The sequence below is a fragment of the Falco naumanni genome, chromosome 13, assembly GCF_017639655.2.
Source record: "Falco naumanni isolate bFalNau1 chromosome 13, bFalNau1.pat, whole genome shotgun sequence".
Classification (NCBI taxonomy): domain Eukaryota; kingdom Metazoa; phylum Chordata; class Aves; order Falconiformes; family Falconidae; genus Falco; species Falco naumanni.
Window position 1 is genome coordinate 3864221 of NC_054066.1, and position 16638 is coordinate 3880858.

The 16638-nt window shown below is 46.8% G+C and overlaps 1 protein-coding gene across 2 annotated transcripts in view; it reads left to right on the forward strand.

Moving 5' to 3' along the window:
* The window catches only part of INPP5D (inositol polyphosphate-5-phosphatase D), a 56776-nt gene that overhangs the window by 17264 nt on the left and 22874 nt on the right, over nt 1-16638 (forward strand). For both annotated transcript variants that reach the window (XM_040612751.1, XM_040612752.1), the window contains exons 3-5: nt 10354-10504; nt 12569-12740; nt 14020-14160. In XM_040612751.1, the coding sequence (XP_040468685.1) occupies nt 10354-10504; nt 12569-12740; nt 14020-14160 (464 nt within the window). The remainder of the gene's footprint in view (nt 1-10353; nt 10505-12568; nt 12741-14019; nt 14161-16638) is intronic.

A 16638-nucleotide genomic window follows, 5' to 3' on the forward strand; every position in this document is an offset into this window, starting at 1 on the left:
AATGAATGAAACAAGGGACAGTCCCTTGAAAGAAAGAATGAGTGGTCACCCTTACTGTCACAAAAATAGAGAACGGTTGCTGTAGCTTAAAGCCTGGGAAATGTAGCAGGCTGAAGACAGGAAATTGTAACACTTAAGGTGCTCGTCCTTATCTGTGCGCTGCTTATGGTCTTCAATTATGCAATCCCAGAAAGTTATGCAGTATAATGTGGTGAATGCAGCTGTTCTACACGCATCTTCTGCCTGCACTGCTTTGTATCTCTAATAAGTGTAATTTCTTTAATCTTGCATTTTCTATTTTCCACTGGATATTTTATGTAATTCATGCATATTTAGTGCTTGGTGTCTGTTGAAACAGGGATTCATTCAGCACAGAAGACAACAGGGAAAGCGAAGAGGGGATTGTGGATCCTCCACTGTCTGCCTGCACAGGCTAGAGGAAACCCCTAGAAACAGAGTGTGGGACTGAGCTGAGCTGAGGGGTCTTGCCCGGCTGCGCAGGCAGAGCCAGGGTAGGCACGCCTTCACCTGTCTCAGGGAAAAGTTCTTGCTCGTAGGATTTCAAACCCCACACACTGCTGCCTGGGATGTATTTATTGCCTTCTATAGAGGGAAAAGCTGAAGGGCACTTGAGAACTTCCACCAAGAAGCAAGTATCAGTGACCTGCAGTAGTTGCCCCAGGTCATTTACTGTCAGCAGTGACTGCTGATGGAATCAGAACGATGACCTCCAGAAACTGCCTTCAGAAATGACTAGGTCACGTTTGCTGCCTTGGTTGCCTTTGCTAGCTCTTGAGGACCTGTGTTTTCAAGTTTGTCTTGGTAATCACTAGAGCTGGATACTTCATGAAGAAATGAAAATGGAAATTTTCGTTTGAACTTTAAGTGCCGAATCTTTTTAGTGGAAAACCAAAAAGAACAAGGCTTATGATAAAATTACAAAAGTTGTTGGAAGTAGCGTACTCCAAAACTTTTACTTAAATCCTACCCACACACTACAGAAGTGCTAAAAAAATTACATCAGATCCCCATGGATCTGCAGTCCTTGCTCATTCATCACCAACTCATCTGACTTGCACCCTGTAGCTAAATTTAATACCAGTCCCTCATGTTCTGTCATGGAACCGTACTGTTGTTTGCTGCTTGTTGATGTAAATTGTATTTATTACAACACAGAGCAATGCTGAAAGGGTCGGTTGCTCAGGAAGTTTCTCTTGGTGCTATGAGTTGGATCATTTTATACTGTGGTGGTAAAATCTTTTTTGATGGTGAGAGTTTGAATGGTTTATTTAGTGCAAAGAACTACCTCAAGTACGTAGTGTCAGTACTTTCTGTAATTGCTTGGTGTTTTTACTGGCTTCTGTCTGACTATATTAGTTAGATATTTGGTAATTAACGTACTTTTTATGTGGTCTGTGGAGTGCTGGAGCAGAATGGAATGGGCTCCTTCAGTAGGATCCAAGTACATTATTTTTATGACCTGTGTCTTTTAACTTGTATGGGAGAATGCTGGTTTAAAAGAATTCTATAGGTCCTTTACTTTCCAGAACTTCCAATATGTTTTTCTTTAGGATGTAGAATTTTAACAAGGAACTTGAGATAAAAATTTGGCAGCCAGCTATACTCCACTGAGAACTCCTTTCAACATTTCTTCTCTTCAACAGACTCTTTTAATTTGCAAGTGTCCCAGTTCTGCCATGGAAGTATTTCCTACCTGTGAACATGACCAATCTTCGGGCTGCCAGAAGGAAGCCTGAGTGGGATCATATAAAGGAAAATTACTGCAGGGCCAGAAGAGAACAGAAGTGGCAGATACGATAGTCAGGATCTTTTTAAGATTACCTCAAACTGGGCTCACATTCCACACATAGAAGTTGTTATGCATTTGAAACTGAGCATGAGCAAAATGCATCGTATTGCCCAAGTCTTTTCTGTGACATTGTGGACAGGAAAAAGTGAGACGGCCAGTTTGGCCAAAATTGGATCAGGAGGGAGTTCAGGTTTTAACCTAAATTTGTGCTGTGCTGGACAATTTGGAGGTGAAGTCATGATGTGCCGGGCTGCCCAGTTAGCAGTGGAGGCAAGGATGCTCACTTATATCCGATTGCCTTGTTTGCAGCTGGCAGCAGCAGGGTTCATCTTGCGTGCACACGTTACAGGCAAGCAAGTAAGTAGGTGCTGACCTTTAACAAATGTTCTGTGCACACTAGTGTGCAAGGGAGTGAAAATTGTTTAATGTTCCCATTTTTTAATACATATAAGAAAGGAATTCTGATACAGTGCCAGTAATTCATATACAGTGTCTCTTAAGCCAGTATTATGCTTAAAGAAATTGAGCTTGTGGTAGAGGCAGTATGTAATAGTATCCTTCAGTTGTATTTGAGGAACAGAGAGAATTTTATAGGATTGACAACACAGTAATTTTCTTTATTTTTTCCTCTTTTAACTTAGTCTTTTGTTTGAATGTCTGATTTTCAGCCAGGAACACAAGCTAGAAGTAATACATACTTAGTTGGTTTAAATTGCAATTCCTTGTTTCCTTCCATGAATAATCTCTTTCAGAAATTCCGAAGCCTTCTTTCGCAGAACTCTCAGATTTCCATGATTTTCACCTGAAGTCTTAAATGTAAAAGGCCACTGTAGCAAAAGTGACACGAATAAACAAACTTGAGCATCAGGACCAAACTGTATGCAGAATGAGGCAAGAAAGCCTTCATCATCTCTCATCTTGGAGGAGATGGGACTATTCACCTTCCATTCTCTCCAACATTCAAGTTATAATTTAGAGCTGCATATACACTGTGCCATTCTCCCAAAAATTAATCTGATTTTTCCAGGTGAGGAGGCACTGCTCTGTCCACCCACTGGCATCCTCTGCCCAGGTCCCCTGGATTCCTCCCCTTGCCTCTTCTCTCATGCTCCGTTCCCCTGACAAAGACTCTCTTGCTGAGCTTTACCCAGCATCTGAACTCCCCTGGAGCTCGCAGGTTTCCACCGCTTATTGAAGTTCATTCCTTTACTGACCCTCTATGTCACAGGATCCCCCTTTTCCTCAGCTACACACTTGCTCCTTTCCCTTTGTACTCCCAGTCAGTCCCATTTCTTCCTAGCCCCAGGTGCTGCATTCAAAATAGGGCATGTTTCTGGGTGGCTTGTATTTTGGGAAGTAGCTGTTTCTCCCAGCTGTGATTCCTGTCTCTGATCCCATTCCTGTGAAATGCTCCCAAAATTTCTTAGCACATGATTTGATCTAATAATAAAATCTGTTTTCTAAGAAAACAAAAGTGAAACAGAACCATGTTGCTTTAAAATGCTTTAAAAAATAATGTATCAGGAACTTTTTAGCTCTTAGGTTCAGCTCTTTAGTGAAATATAAAAGCTTGCCCACACGAGAGCCAGAAGTAAATTTAAAAATGCCACCGTGACTTCCTAGCTAGCAGACAGTCTTGAAGACAACTTTTTTTCCAAACCAGGAAGCCTAAGAATTTTTTTTCAAATCTAAAAGGAAAAAAGTTCCTGTCAGCCTTTTGCACCAAAGTAGAAGTGACCTGATTTTCAGCTTCCGTTTAAGCTGGTGAGTATTGCAAGGATTTTATAACTTTGAAAACTTACTGACTTGTTACTGAAATGGCTATATATTGGTTTAAATACCTGTTTTAAGGCACTCTGGTTAGAAAAGATTGGCCTTAAGCAATACAACCAGATGACCAGTTTCCTAGTTCCTCCTTGTGCCTTGGCTCAGGAAAGGAAAACACTTCCTCTTCCTTCTAAGGGCCCCAGACTTCCTGTGCCATCTATTTATACAACTGGTGTAATGAACCCCAAGTTAACCACTTCCCTGCCTGGCTCAGCGTAGGCTTTACACCTTTTAAATCTCTTCTCACTTCATGTCTTTATGCTCCACTTGCAGCTTCTCTTCAGAAGTACGTTCAGAGCTGCTTCTCAACGAACCTGTACTTGGAATATCTTTGTGGAGGTGTTCTGTTGGCCAAATGGCATTGCTGGGAGATAACAAAGAGGAGGAGACTTAGGTTGGGTCCTGTTGGCCTTCTTACACCAAATACAAAGGAAGATTAGATTGTCTCAGCCGTACAAAAACCTGTTGAAATGTTTAGGTGGAAGAATCTGGAAAGGGGATCACAAGATTTAACCAAAGACTAGTGATGAAAGGCTTCGGTTGTACCTGTTTTCCTGAAATGAAGAACCCAGAAGCCTATTAAGCATGAAGGCAGGAACAAGTTGTAGCTAGTTGTGTTAAACCATTGCACAGTGAGAGTACAGAAGATGGAAGGGAAATGGGGTAACTGGAAGGACCTGCAGAATGAGGGCAGTTCCTGGAGGACAGCAGACACCAGGGCATCCTGTGGGAAAGGAGGTTTCCAGCCAAGAGGGCAGGGGTCAGTGGAAGATCTGAGAGTCCGTGGTTTGGGATGCAGCTGAAGTGGCCGGGCTGGTCATGGCAAGCATAGTCACGTTCAGTCTTACCATTCTCCTTCAAGGATATAGCAGGATCTCCACAAAGAAGCCGCAGACGGATTTGCAGAAGGCTTCCTACATTTAGGGGTGGCAGGTGGCCTTGTGAGGGCTCGGAGCCCAGCGCTTGCCCTGCTCCCAGGCTGAAGCAGGATCAGGTGCTCTTAGCCGTGAGGAATGCCTGGGTACTCCGCACTGCAGCTCTTCCAGAGATAGGGACACACTCGCTGCGTAGACCCACTTTACTTGAGGGTGTTACTGCCTCTGCCTGGAAAGGCTGCTTGAGATCTAATCTAAACCTCCTCTGTTGCAAAGCAAGCCAGCCACATCTGCTGTCCTTGGGGGGCCTGCAGCACAGCTGCTTGCCATCTTCTTTATAAGAGAATTTAAAACTTCTAAGACTGCTGCTGTCATGCCTCCAGGCTGTCCCTTTGCCAGACTGTACCAGTCTCTTTCTTCTGAGCTTTCCTTGTAAAACACATTTTCCAACTCTTCAGCTGTCCTTGTGATTTTTCCTTGGGACTTTCTAAGTTATTTTTACATGCTCTGTAAAAAGTGGTACCCCAGGCTGGATGCAGCAGTCCAGCTAAGGCCTTGCAGCACAAGTACAGCAGAATAGTTTCTTCCTACATCTCATATAACACTCCCGTTAATGATCTTAGAAAGAAAGGCGCTTTTTTGATGCAGTTTCCCACTGTAAAATGGCTGTGCAATCTCTGATTCACTATTATCCATATTCCCTTGTGTAATTCTGCTGTTTTGTGGGCTGTTCCCTATATTGCATATGTTCACTAGGTGTTTTGGTTCTGTATGTTATGGCTATCATCAGCACAAAGCTGAGGTACCAGCGGTGATGCTGGAGGAATCGGCGTGGAAGGAGAGCTTGCCCTCCGCACCGCCTGTGGCCTGTGAGCCTGTTTCTGGGGATGTGGTGTGTTGCCGTGGAGATGACACTTGCCATCCACGATTCTAATGACTTGAAACAATTCACTTTGCAATTAAAACAGATCTGTCCTGTGATAACCCCGAGGAAACAGTTCCTTACTAAACGAAGGTAGGGGGGCGGGAAGTGGATTTCATTGTTGCACTCTGCTGGGGTGGCTCCAGCTTGCTCTGCGCTGCCCCGTCCTGCTCAGCTTGGTGTGCAGTGCCCCGTTCTGTGGCTGCTCCCTGTCTCAAAAAACAGACCAGGTTTGCGTAAAGGTTAGGCTCCATTTTGCTTCCCTCCTGTCATCCAGTGTGGTTGTCTTGAGAACATTTACTCAGAGTGCATCATCAGTCTGTTTTTGGCTAATGCGCTCCGCAACCAGGTGCAGATGGAATCCATGCCAGTATTTTACTGTCCACTGCTACTTTTCCTTCCCAACCTATAAACCTTTGCCACACGTTCAAGTGTGAAGAAAGCACATGGTCCAGCAATGTGCTGCTTTCCTTGTTTGCTGGCAGTGAAAATTGTTTGACCTGCCTTCAGGTAGGTCATCTAGCAACCCGAGTGCTAGCTGCAACGCTACTGAGCCAGGTTTTCTGTGTGAATCTGATGCTACGCAGGCATCCTCGCTGCAGTCCTGAGCACTGCTGGAACACGTGGCAGCCTGGCGGGTGGTCCTGTTGCCCTGGGGCTGGTAGTAAAGCTACAGGCTGTTGGATTTGGAGGGCTCAGATGGTACTTGTCACTGGTGGTATCCGAGCACCTTGCAGTTGTGTCTCAAACAGCATGACAAACATCTGTCATGCAGGGTTTGTTCTTGTCCTTTCCCCAGGGGGAGAAGCAAATGCAGCATGGTCTTGCTTTTATTGTTCTCTCTTCCAGCTCAAACAACGTAGAGATCTTGCTGTGCCTCTGCGCAGAGGGAAGCAGTGCAAAGCAGTGTACCCTGCTCTCTCGGGGGCAGTGAAGAAATCTGGGGGGTGCCTTGAGTTAAGAGGAGCTCATTTCATAGTGCAGGCAGACAGGTGGAGAGGGTTGTTGGGCACTGCTTTGTGCTGCTGGAGGGGCACAGCCCTTCCCACACGCTTCCTCTCTTGAGATCCTTGCAAATAATAACAATTACAATACAAAAGAAAATGAGTGAGAATAATCTAGCGATCTTTGCTTTCAGACTCTCGTGATTGCAAAGCTGATGTGTAGCAAGGCGGTGCTGCCGCTGTGACTTTTGTGGTGCAGGGGAGTGCCCTCCAGCTCCCCCGCTGTGAGTGGGTGCTGAGCAGGTTTGAGGCTCCCCCATCCTTCCCTCTGTGCTTGGCCACGGCCGGTCAGAGCTCCTGACCTCACCGGTTCTCCGTTCCCTTTATTGCAGCTCTCGCGCTGTGCAGCTGCTCGGGACACGTGTTCAGCTCCCTGCTGAATTCTGTCTTAAAATATGAAAGTGCTGTCCTTTATTTTTACCGCATGCTGTGGGGAGTTGGTCCTTTTTATCCTGAATGGGCTGGGGGAAGGTGGGATGCTGGAGGAACTGGTGCTGCTGGGATGGAGACTGCCTCTCTTTGGGAATGAGCGGCTGCATTCGGATGCACACAAAGACCCAGCTCCTTGACGTGGCCACAAATACCTGTTATCCTTGAGAGAGGAGGAGGTGGGATTCATCAAGAAAGGTGGCTGGAGGTGGTGGGCTGGCTGCCTGGCCAGCCAGCTGAGCTACCAGGGCAGAAAGGGTGTATAGCGGTGGGACCTCTGCACGTGCATCCCACTAGCCTGCACGTGAGCTGGGGCTTATGGCCACGCCAGGGAATTTGAGCTGGACCACAGGCTTTGGTCCACTCTTGAAATGCAGTGCAATGAGTTAGAGGAAGGAGGCCTGTTACAAAATGCTCCTTCTTCTGGTTACCACAGAGACCAGCACAGTTTCAGAGACTGAACTATCCTTGGCAGCAAAAAGTGCTAATTCAGCCTTTCCTCCCACTTACATCAAGGCTCCATTTGGCCTCAAAAGAGCTATGCAGGGCAATCCATCTTCATGCAGGCACCCTGGGAGAGCAGGAGCCAAGAGGCAAAACAAGGCTGAGAAGACAGTGTTGGGGCACTGGGGGTGGGAGACACAGCTGTGTGGGGCGTGATGGGGGGCTGCAGGGACCAGTCATCAGTCAGGAGGGATCTGGGGAAGCGGGCAGACAGTGAGGTCTTTGGAAAGTGAAGTAGGAGTGTGAAGACGACTTTGGAAAGAGGAGGAGCAGGGTAGACTGCAGTAATTCAAGAGGTGGGAGAGAGCACTGCTGGCAAAATTTTCCTCCTACAAAGATGCAGATGGCAAAGCCTGACTGCCCTGTTTACCCACGATGTGGTTTAGGGTCTGAGTGTGTGCTCTGGTGGGGTTGATGCCTTTTTCCAGGTGCTCTTTGGGTTAGCTTAGGGCAAATCAAATCATTACAAGCCTCATCTCTCATGAGCTCCAGCCCATCTACGGGTGCTGTACGTGCTGGGCAGAAGGCAGCTCAGGCGGGTTCAATCCAGAGGTTGAAGCGTGGGTAGCGCTGCCACAGGCTGGGCACAAAGGCTGAGTGCGCTGCCGTCCTGCAGGCAGTGCTGCTAACAGTGTGCTGGGGCTGTTGGGCGAACTGCTGGCCACAGCTGCACAAATAATCACCAGGGTTTCAGAGCAGGGGAAGGGACTGCAGGGAAGATGATCAGAGAAATGTGGAAGCAACTGGCTGAACTATGCCAGGTCTGTCCCAGTGCAGCACCACAAGTTCAGGATCCTTTCATACGATGGATCAGAGTGGAGTGCTTTTTTCCTTTGATGTTTTCCCCTGATTTACAGCCTTCACAGTAAGCATCAAGGAGCAGAAGAGTCTGGGAGGACCAAGACGCTGTTTGCATTGGGGTAAATCAGAAGTCATTCTGGTTATGCTGAGTTTGTGCTGGTCTAGCAGAGCAGCATCTGGCCTACACTGTTGTGGTCATGTCAAGATTTAACCAGCAATTTATTTCAACACCTCTGGCCTCACAAAAGGAAAATCCAGTGTTTGTTCAAGCATTGCTTTTATGCTCAGTGCAATGTTTTCCAGTGTACGAGAATAATAAATCCTGATAAATGCAGGAACACCTGGGAGACAGAAAAGGAGGCTGTAACAGGCAAAGCTCTAAGAAATATCATACACATTCGTTATGAAAATGTGTCTTGCTGTGCCTTTAAAGACATGCAGGTGTAGTTAAAAATCAAGGGTATTTTTGATGGTAGGCCTGAGGGCACTGAAGGCTTCAAATGTAGTTTAGTTTCGAAAGCACTGTCCTAATTTTTGGCCTGAGATTTTATTCTTTGGGAAAAATACAAAAAAAAATATCTTGTTGCTGCTAGGACTCACTGAAGGCATTTTTCTGTGTTCTACTCGCTGTGATTTATGCTAGTATTTTTCCTGCTTAATCTCTTGGTTTTGCTACATTTGCCTTTTAAATGAAAAAGGTTCGCAGGTAGCAAGAAACTGGACAAACACAAATGGCAAGTAAATAAGCTTGTTCAAACTTGTATTAACACTTTGTGTATGTTAATTTGTATGGGAAATAATTGTGATCTGAAAAGAAATTAAAATATCCTGCCTGTTAGTCAGAGGCAGCATGTCTGAAGTGTGAATGCATAACAAGTAATTTCAGATTGGAGGCAAAGCTTTAATTTGTTATTAACTAACTATATTGCCTGTGCAAAATATAGCTTTATGTATGTAAAACAGTGCAAGTCAAGCCTGCCATTAGGGTGACCAGGTCTTCCTTTTGATTGCCCACTGCTGCTGTATCCCCAGTTGTGAACAGTTCCCAGTGTTGCTCTTTTGAGTCAAGAACAACAGCTTTGTGGGGCTGGAAAGCATCTGCTCTGCTTCTGAATGTTTTGCTCCATGCACAGACAGGGCCACCTTGGGCTGGTTTCTCTGGGAAAGCCTTTTGTCCAGGAAGAAAGCACCTTGCCCTGGGAACAGTTCTCAGAGCTTTGGTTACATGTTGCTGTTGCTTTGGGTTTGGATGGTATTTAAGGAACGGTTCTGGGGGTAAAGCAGAGCTCTTTTGGGCAGGAGGGCTGTGCTGAGCCATAACAGATCGTTTCTCTGTCTTTGGTAGGGCCAGTGGAGGCAGCGGGGCAGAGCTCCAGGGGTGGCAGCTGTTCCTGCCTGCGAGTCTGGCAGGTTTACCATTCACACCAATGCGGAGCTGTAATTGCTCTAAAGCTTTGCCTCTGAAGACCTCTAAAACCTTATGTTTGCCCTCTGCAAGTATCCATTTCCTGAGATTAGTTGCCAGGGCACTGCTAGAGGCAGGTTTAGTCACAGTTAAAATTCAGCTGGCAAGCTCGGTGTCATGCCTGATGCGTTCACAGTCCTAGCTGTGCCCTGAGCCTCAGCTTTCTAAATCTTAATCCCAGCATTTCTTTACGTGACAGTACCTTGCTAGCTTGTTTCATTTGAACCTATTTCTGAGCCTTTGGATTCTGGAAGGGATGCTAACATCTAGATTTAGACATGTTTATCTTGCAATTTCACAGAAAAATTCTTCCTGGATACTGTAAAATATAATATAGTACAGGGGTTTTGTGCTCAGTAAAAGAGGGAATGCAAAAATCTGGGAGAATTCTTTGGTTTTAAAGTCTTCCTTTGCTTTGAAGCCAAGCACACTGAATCAAACAAGAGAACTTTTCCATTTGGCTTCAGTGAGTCTTTAAGGTTGCCATTTTTGCTGACACTGGCTGGAACGCATGTGCATATCTGTTTCTGTTTATACTGCAGGAGCCGTTCTGCACAGAGCCTGTGGTCGGATGGGCCGTGAGAGCTGGGCTGGCTTTCTCTGGATGGTGGCAGTGGGGGTTTTCTCTCTCTATGACTCTGTTTTTCCTTCTGTAAGGAGCGGTGTTTCTGTGGTAGGAAATCTCAGACCATGACAACCTCTGTGTTTTGTTTCAGGCATCAGAGGGTGTTCCTGTGAAATATTTCGAGAACTTGGAGGAACTGATAGAATTTTACAAGAAGGAGAACATGGGTCTGGTATGGCACCTCAAATATCCAGTGCCACGGGAAGAGGAGGAGGCTGCAGATGAACCAGAGGAGGATGCTGGTAAGAAACCCATTATGTGACTTGGTGATGCAGACAGCTGACACTTGCTCTGGACTGGAGATATGTAGTACAGGCAGGGAGAGCAGAGCATGTCAGACAATAAAACGGAGCAGGGCATAGAGAGACCTGAGCTGGCAAAACCTTGAAGCAGTGAGTCCTCATGGCTTGGGGTGGTACTGCACCTGGCACATCAGTTTAGTTCACCTGAGGGGTACACTGAGGCTCTCTGCAGAAGTATATTGTATCAGGTGCAGGGCTGACTGATCTGTTGTCCTTCATCTGGGCTCAAGCTGGTTTATGTTGAGGTATCTCACACATCTCTACACCCCTCTCCCTGTGCTGCACCTGTAGAGCCACTGTTTCAGCAGCAGGTACTCCCCTAGAGACCTGGAGCACATCTCTCTGCAGTGCCATGCACCTGCAGCTCCTGTGGGTCTTGGTCAGCTGAAGCTCAGGCCTCCTTATCTGCTCCGATCTAGAGGACATTTCTAACAGTTACAACCAGAGGACACAGATCCTGCAGTGGTAGACAGTCTAGCTCTATGTATAGAGGCAGATGTATGATGAAGAGGTGTGATTTGCATCATCCCAACTATTTTATATGAAATGTCACTGTGGGTTCCTGACACTCACTGGTCTTGGATCGTTCCTTGGATTTTTCCTGGATCATCTCTTGGATCTGTTATTGTTCTGCTGAATCCCAGAGGAAGGTCATGCCCATAGAGCCATCCTTCCTGTCCTTTCTGACGTCTGTTTGGAAATTATGAACATTACAATAAAACTTGTCTGAAGGACATGGTCCCTGTGACAGACAGAGATGTGTGCTAAAAAACTAAAGCAGTTTGATGTGCCTGTGCACATTTATGCAGTCCAATGGGTGTCTAATAGGAGCTGGAAGATTTTGATATGCAATTCTCATGAAGAAAGAGAACAAAATTTTGCAAAGCTGCTCAGGAAAGATGTTCCTGTTTTTTGGCCAGCTGCACCGAGTCTCCAGCTCTCTGTGCGGGGGAGGGAACTACATTAAAAATAATACACAGAGAGGTGAGCAGCAGGGAATGAAGTTCTAGCCAAGACTAAGAGCCTTTAGATGAAGAGGTATTAGCACTGGGGCTGGGCTGTTCACATACAGAATTTAATTTTGTTGAGGCACTGCAATGCCATCATGCTGGAGCCATGTAGGGCCTAGAGATGCCTGGTCATCTTATACGTAAAATTGCAGAGGTGGAAGATGAGCATCCAGATACCCTGCAGGTTACACCACCCAGCTGTGCCCCTGCTCTGTGCCACGGTGGCTTTGTGAGTCACAGCTTCTGCCCAGGAGCAGTGGATCAGTTTGGGGGATCTTTTTGTATGGAAAATGCCGTCATTAGGAAATAACCAAACAACCTCATAGCTCAACTAGCTACCTATGACAGGTGTAACAAAGTGTTGGAGTAACTGGTATGAAAAGAAAGGCAGCCACGGCTGGGATAAAGGGAGAGGAACCTGCTGTTCTCCCAGGAGAGGGAGGTATGCTGAGCAGCAGGATGACAGAGCAGGAAAACCCTTTGTGCTTCCAACTTGATGCCCACAAGACAAGGCAGGATACTCAGCCCCTCTGTATTGGATTACAAGGTCTATTTTCTCCATCTGTGTTTGCTTACTTTAGCTGTTCACTTCTTTCCTTTAGCAGTTTCTGGTGCTTTTTCCATCATGCCCCTCCACTCATTCTGCCCCAGTTGCAGATCTCCATGATAATGGTAACGATACGGATGAGGTACAGCTATGTTCTCCAAGCATTATATTCCTAGTTAAGTAACTAACCCTTGTAGCTGATGTGCAGCTGGGGCAGTCAGACTGACTGGGGTGAGGTTACCCTGCCAGGCTCGGCACGCTGGGCTCACACCACTGAGCACAGGGCTGAGCCCGTATCGAGCCCTGGAATCAGAGACCCTTCCGAAGGGACCGTTTGTGCAGTGGCTGCCGCTGTGGGTGCAGACTCTGCCCTGCCTGTGGGTGAGGGGGAGGAGGTCAAATTGCCATGCTGGGATGACTATGTCACATTCCCTTCCTCCCTGCCAGACCTGGTACCCACGCCTCCTATCCTGCCTCCACGCAACATCCTCATGGCACTGCCGAGCAGCGAGACAAAGGACGTATCTTCTCTCCCTGAAAACTCCAGGGTGGCAGATGTTAACAAACTGTCCCTTTCTGAGACACTTCTCCAGCGACTGCAGTACCAGGACACAAGCAGGTGAGGATGGCAAGTCGCAGGGCTGCAGAATCAGCCTTCAGTCCAGCTCTGCGCCTTCTGTGTGCCTCTGTTTGGGGCAGCTGAGGACCTACTTGATTCAATGAAACCACTCCTCAGTTATTACTGCCAAATGAAGAACAGAGTCAGATCTACAGTGTGTTGGCTACTCTTTACAGTCCAGCTGTCGTCCAGAAAAAAATACTTCTCTAAAGTATTAAAATCACCAATAGACTTTCACCACTGAAGTACAGTTTTCTAACACAAAGGATGGTAACAGCTGAGATTTTTGGTGTAACAGCTGTGTGCCTAAACTACTGATTGTATCAGAAAGCACCAGCCAGTCCTCAAAAAGAATAAATTTGTGTGTGGTTTTCCAGGTACTGATACTTACTGAGTTACTCCAGCTACAGGTCTGACTCACATCGTCCCACGTGCTAGCTGTGCCAAATCTGGACATGCACTGAAGCCCTTAGAGGAAGCGGCATGACATTTAATAACCAGATGTGCAAGTTTAAAAATAAAAATAAAATCAGAAGTCATGCCTGTTGCCAGGGCAGTGAGAAGCCTTGAGCAAACAGTGGTCGTGTGTGGCACCCCAGGTCCTGTTGCAGTGGCCCAGTAGCTGCTGGCTGACTGGGAGAACCCAATTTTGTTCATCTGCCTGCACCATTCCACCTGCATCATCACGAGCAGCTAGCTGGGACTCTCTGCATTTGTCAAGGCACAAGACAGCATGTACAGTCTGCCTGGTTCATCCTTCCTTGTGGTGCTGGAGTCCAGCTCCACAGAGACAGGGAGGACAGGAGCATCCTGTACAGCTCTGTGGTCTCAGCTGCTCCCCCCTCCCCTGTTTTGGATTGTTTAGAATAAAACCTTCAAAGCAGGACTTGGTGGGGTGAAAGGGAGCCTTCATCTCCCCAGAGCCCGTGACCTGCTGATTATTAGTGACCTCACAGCAGCCTGGCTTTACCTGCCATGGTGCTAATGATGCCACCATGGCTTTGGCAAAGCCAGGCATCACAAGACTTCCCCTGGCATGGTAGCTCAGCAGTCACGGAGCAGAGGATTTGGGGAGGGGAAGGAGGAAGAGGAGGAGGTGTCAGCAGTGTGGTGGGGGATCCATGGTTCAGTTCTGAGGACTGCATATTTACACTGAAATCCGAGGTAAGCTGCTCCCCATCTGTCTGTGCTGGCAGTGGAAGTTTCAGCAAAACAAAACTGTCTGATATTTAGAAGTAGAGAGAAGAGCTGGCTTTTAACCTGTCTGTTTCTTTCACAGTGTTTCTGACGAACATCTTAAACTCATCCAAGATTACCTGCGAGTTCACATCATCAGTGACTTTGAGATGGTACAGACAGGCTCAAGCAATCTTCCTCAGCTGAAGAAACTACTTACGCTTCTTTGCAAAGGACTCTTCAGGTAACTAGAGGCTCATTTTCAGAGATCAGAGTATGACGCTGTAACACTGTAGTCTAATGCAGGTGCCACGTGTGTGCAGTCAGAACCTGCATTTCTGGCACAGGAAACTGGCTTACTCTCAAAAACATTGTGTGTAGATCTCATGACCTGTGATTCCAGTCCAAAAATGTGAAATCTATGTAAAAGACAGAGCTCTGACAGTGAAGTTTCCCTATAGGTGGTTTCAGTCAGTGGAGTATTATTTTTTATGCTCTGTTTAGAAAGAAATAAAAGATTGCACTAACCGATTAACTGCATAATTTGGTAACGCATACATGACACCCACAGAATTGTCAAGCACAAGTCGTTTATGGAAACAAGCACATATTGGTGTATAGCTATGTTTTAAACACTGATTTTTCTTCCCACTAATACACTGTGAACCTGGAGTGATTCCACTGATGTCAGTGAAGTCCAGCTCGAATGAAAGGAGAAACAAGCCTAGACTACAAATTTTACCTTTCATATTTATAGACCTCCCAGGTCCCGAATAGGAAAATCTGACAGGGAACTAAAACCTTGCCGAACTCCTTCTTTTTCTGGTGGAGAGATGTGATTTTCCCCCTTGCTGCTTGTAAGCAGATGAGGAGGTTAGTCCACACTTCTGCAGAGATCTTGGGGCACTCAATGGCAGAGGGCACATGTTTCCACACTTGTATCTGCAGCTTGCAATATTCTTCTCTCCAGTGCATTTAGAAGCCAGGCTGGTAGGGCTACTGGCCTGATCCTGTTCTAGAGCTCACCAAGGCTGAAGAAAGGGCTAAAATGCAGGATAGATACTGTTGATTTGCTTGGCTTTAACCCATGGAAGGAAGGCAGGGAGGGAGTGAGGTGCTCGGCTGCTTGGGACCATGGTTATTCCTCTGAAGTGGTGGGCACCGTGCACGTTTTACCAGGCAAAGTGGAAGGAATATGCAGCCCTGCTCCTTCTGGCAGAAGCCAGCCGCCCACTGACCAGTCCCTGGCAGGGCTGAGGACAGGTTCTGCAGAGAGCTGCCCTTCTTCTTCTGTGCCCTGCTCGAGGGTTTTGCTTCTCTACGCCCACAGAGGGGATGACCCAGGTGGCTAACTAAGAATAAACCTGAACAAAGGAAACTAAAACCTAATGAAATCACAAGTGAGAGTTTTGTGTTACTAAAATACCGCCAGTGATGCTGTTCTGATGATGGCTGGCTTTTTCCATTTCCAACTTCTTGTTCTACTTCACCTTATCTGGGTTTCACGACCCTACTCCTCATAAATGTACATGTGATGGCAAGAAAGGAGATACAAGGGGTCCACAATCCTCTCAAGTGCCAGGACACCTTTGACATTTCCAGATTTTATGTAGGTATTTTGGTGACTGGACTTTGCAAAGCATCACCCTAGAACAGAGCTGGGTGGGTTCTTCTGCTGGTGCCTGCTGAGCCCAGGGGCACTGCACACCCCCAGCGCAGCAAAGGGCAAGCTGCTTGCCTCCTGTTCTTCTGGTGGCTGCATGTAGTTACGGAGGTGTATGTCTTCGTGCAGTTCTTCCCCTGGGTCCCCAGCATTTTCTCCCCATACCGGCGTTATTTCCGTTAGATGGAGTTGCCTCCTCAGTTTCTCATGAAGATCCAGAACTGCAGGCTGCATTCAACGCTGGTCAGAACTCTTTGAGGAACCTCTCCCCTCTGTTTGGGTTGTCCCATGAATCTCTACCATCCCACCAAATTATTTGCTTAGCTTCAGCTGGCTAATGGGCAGATACTTGGGTATCTTACAGATTTCTGCAGTCTTAATCTCCAAGGTTTGTCTCAGGTTTTAACTTGCTTCCCTTATCAGAATTCTGAATTCAAATTTAATCAGTGGCACTACCTATATTTAGTATTTATTTGCCTCAGCTTTCTTCAGCTGTGCAGGGATTCCAGCTGAATGTACAGATAATTCCTAGGCTGCTTCTTGGTGGTCGCATCTTTTCACAATATTTGAGAACAGGTTAAAAAAAACAACAAGAAGAAATGTTAACTGGCACAGCTTGAGCTCTTTCACTGGAGTTGAAGCTCCTTTGAATTCCCTGGCAGTGCTGAGGGCTGGAGTGCGCAGGCAGGTGCTTTCTGTGGCTCAGCTGGCCCTGGCTGGGCGTGAGCCACGCAGATCGGTGACTCTGAGGGTTTCGTGATGCTGTATTCTGGCTTCTTCCAACCTCCCAGCTGTGCCACCTTTCAGAGTGACTCTCAGACACGCTGTGAAAAATGAGCATCCCGATGCCCTCTGGCTGACTCCTATGTTTTGATACCTGGCTGTGGGCAAACACTGCCTGCCAGTGTTAGCAAGGTACGGGGACACATACTGGAGCTGCTCAGTGCTTAGGAGAAGAGCTTGTAGTGCACCATGGGGTTGGGAGAGGAGCTGGGCCAGCTGTTTGTGAACAGTCTGTGCCTTTTGCAGTTCATGTATTATCCACGGACAGGTGCAGGA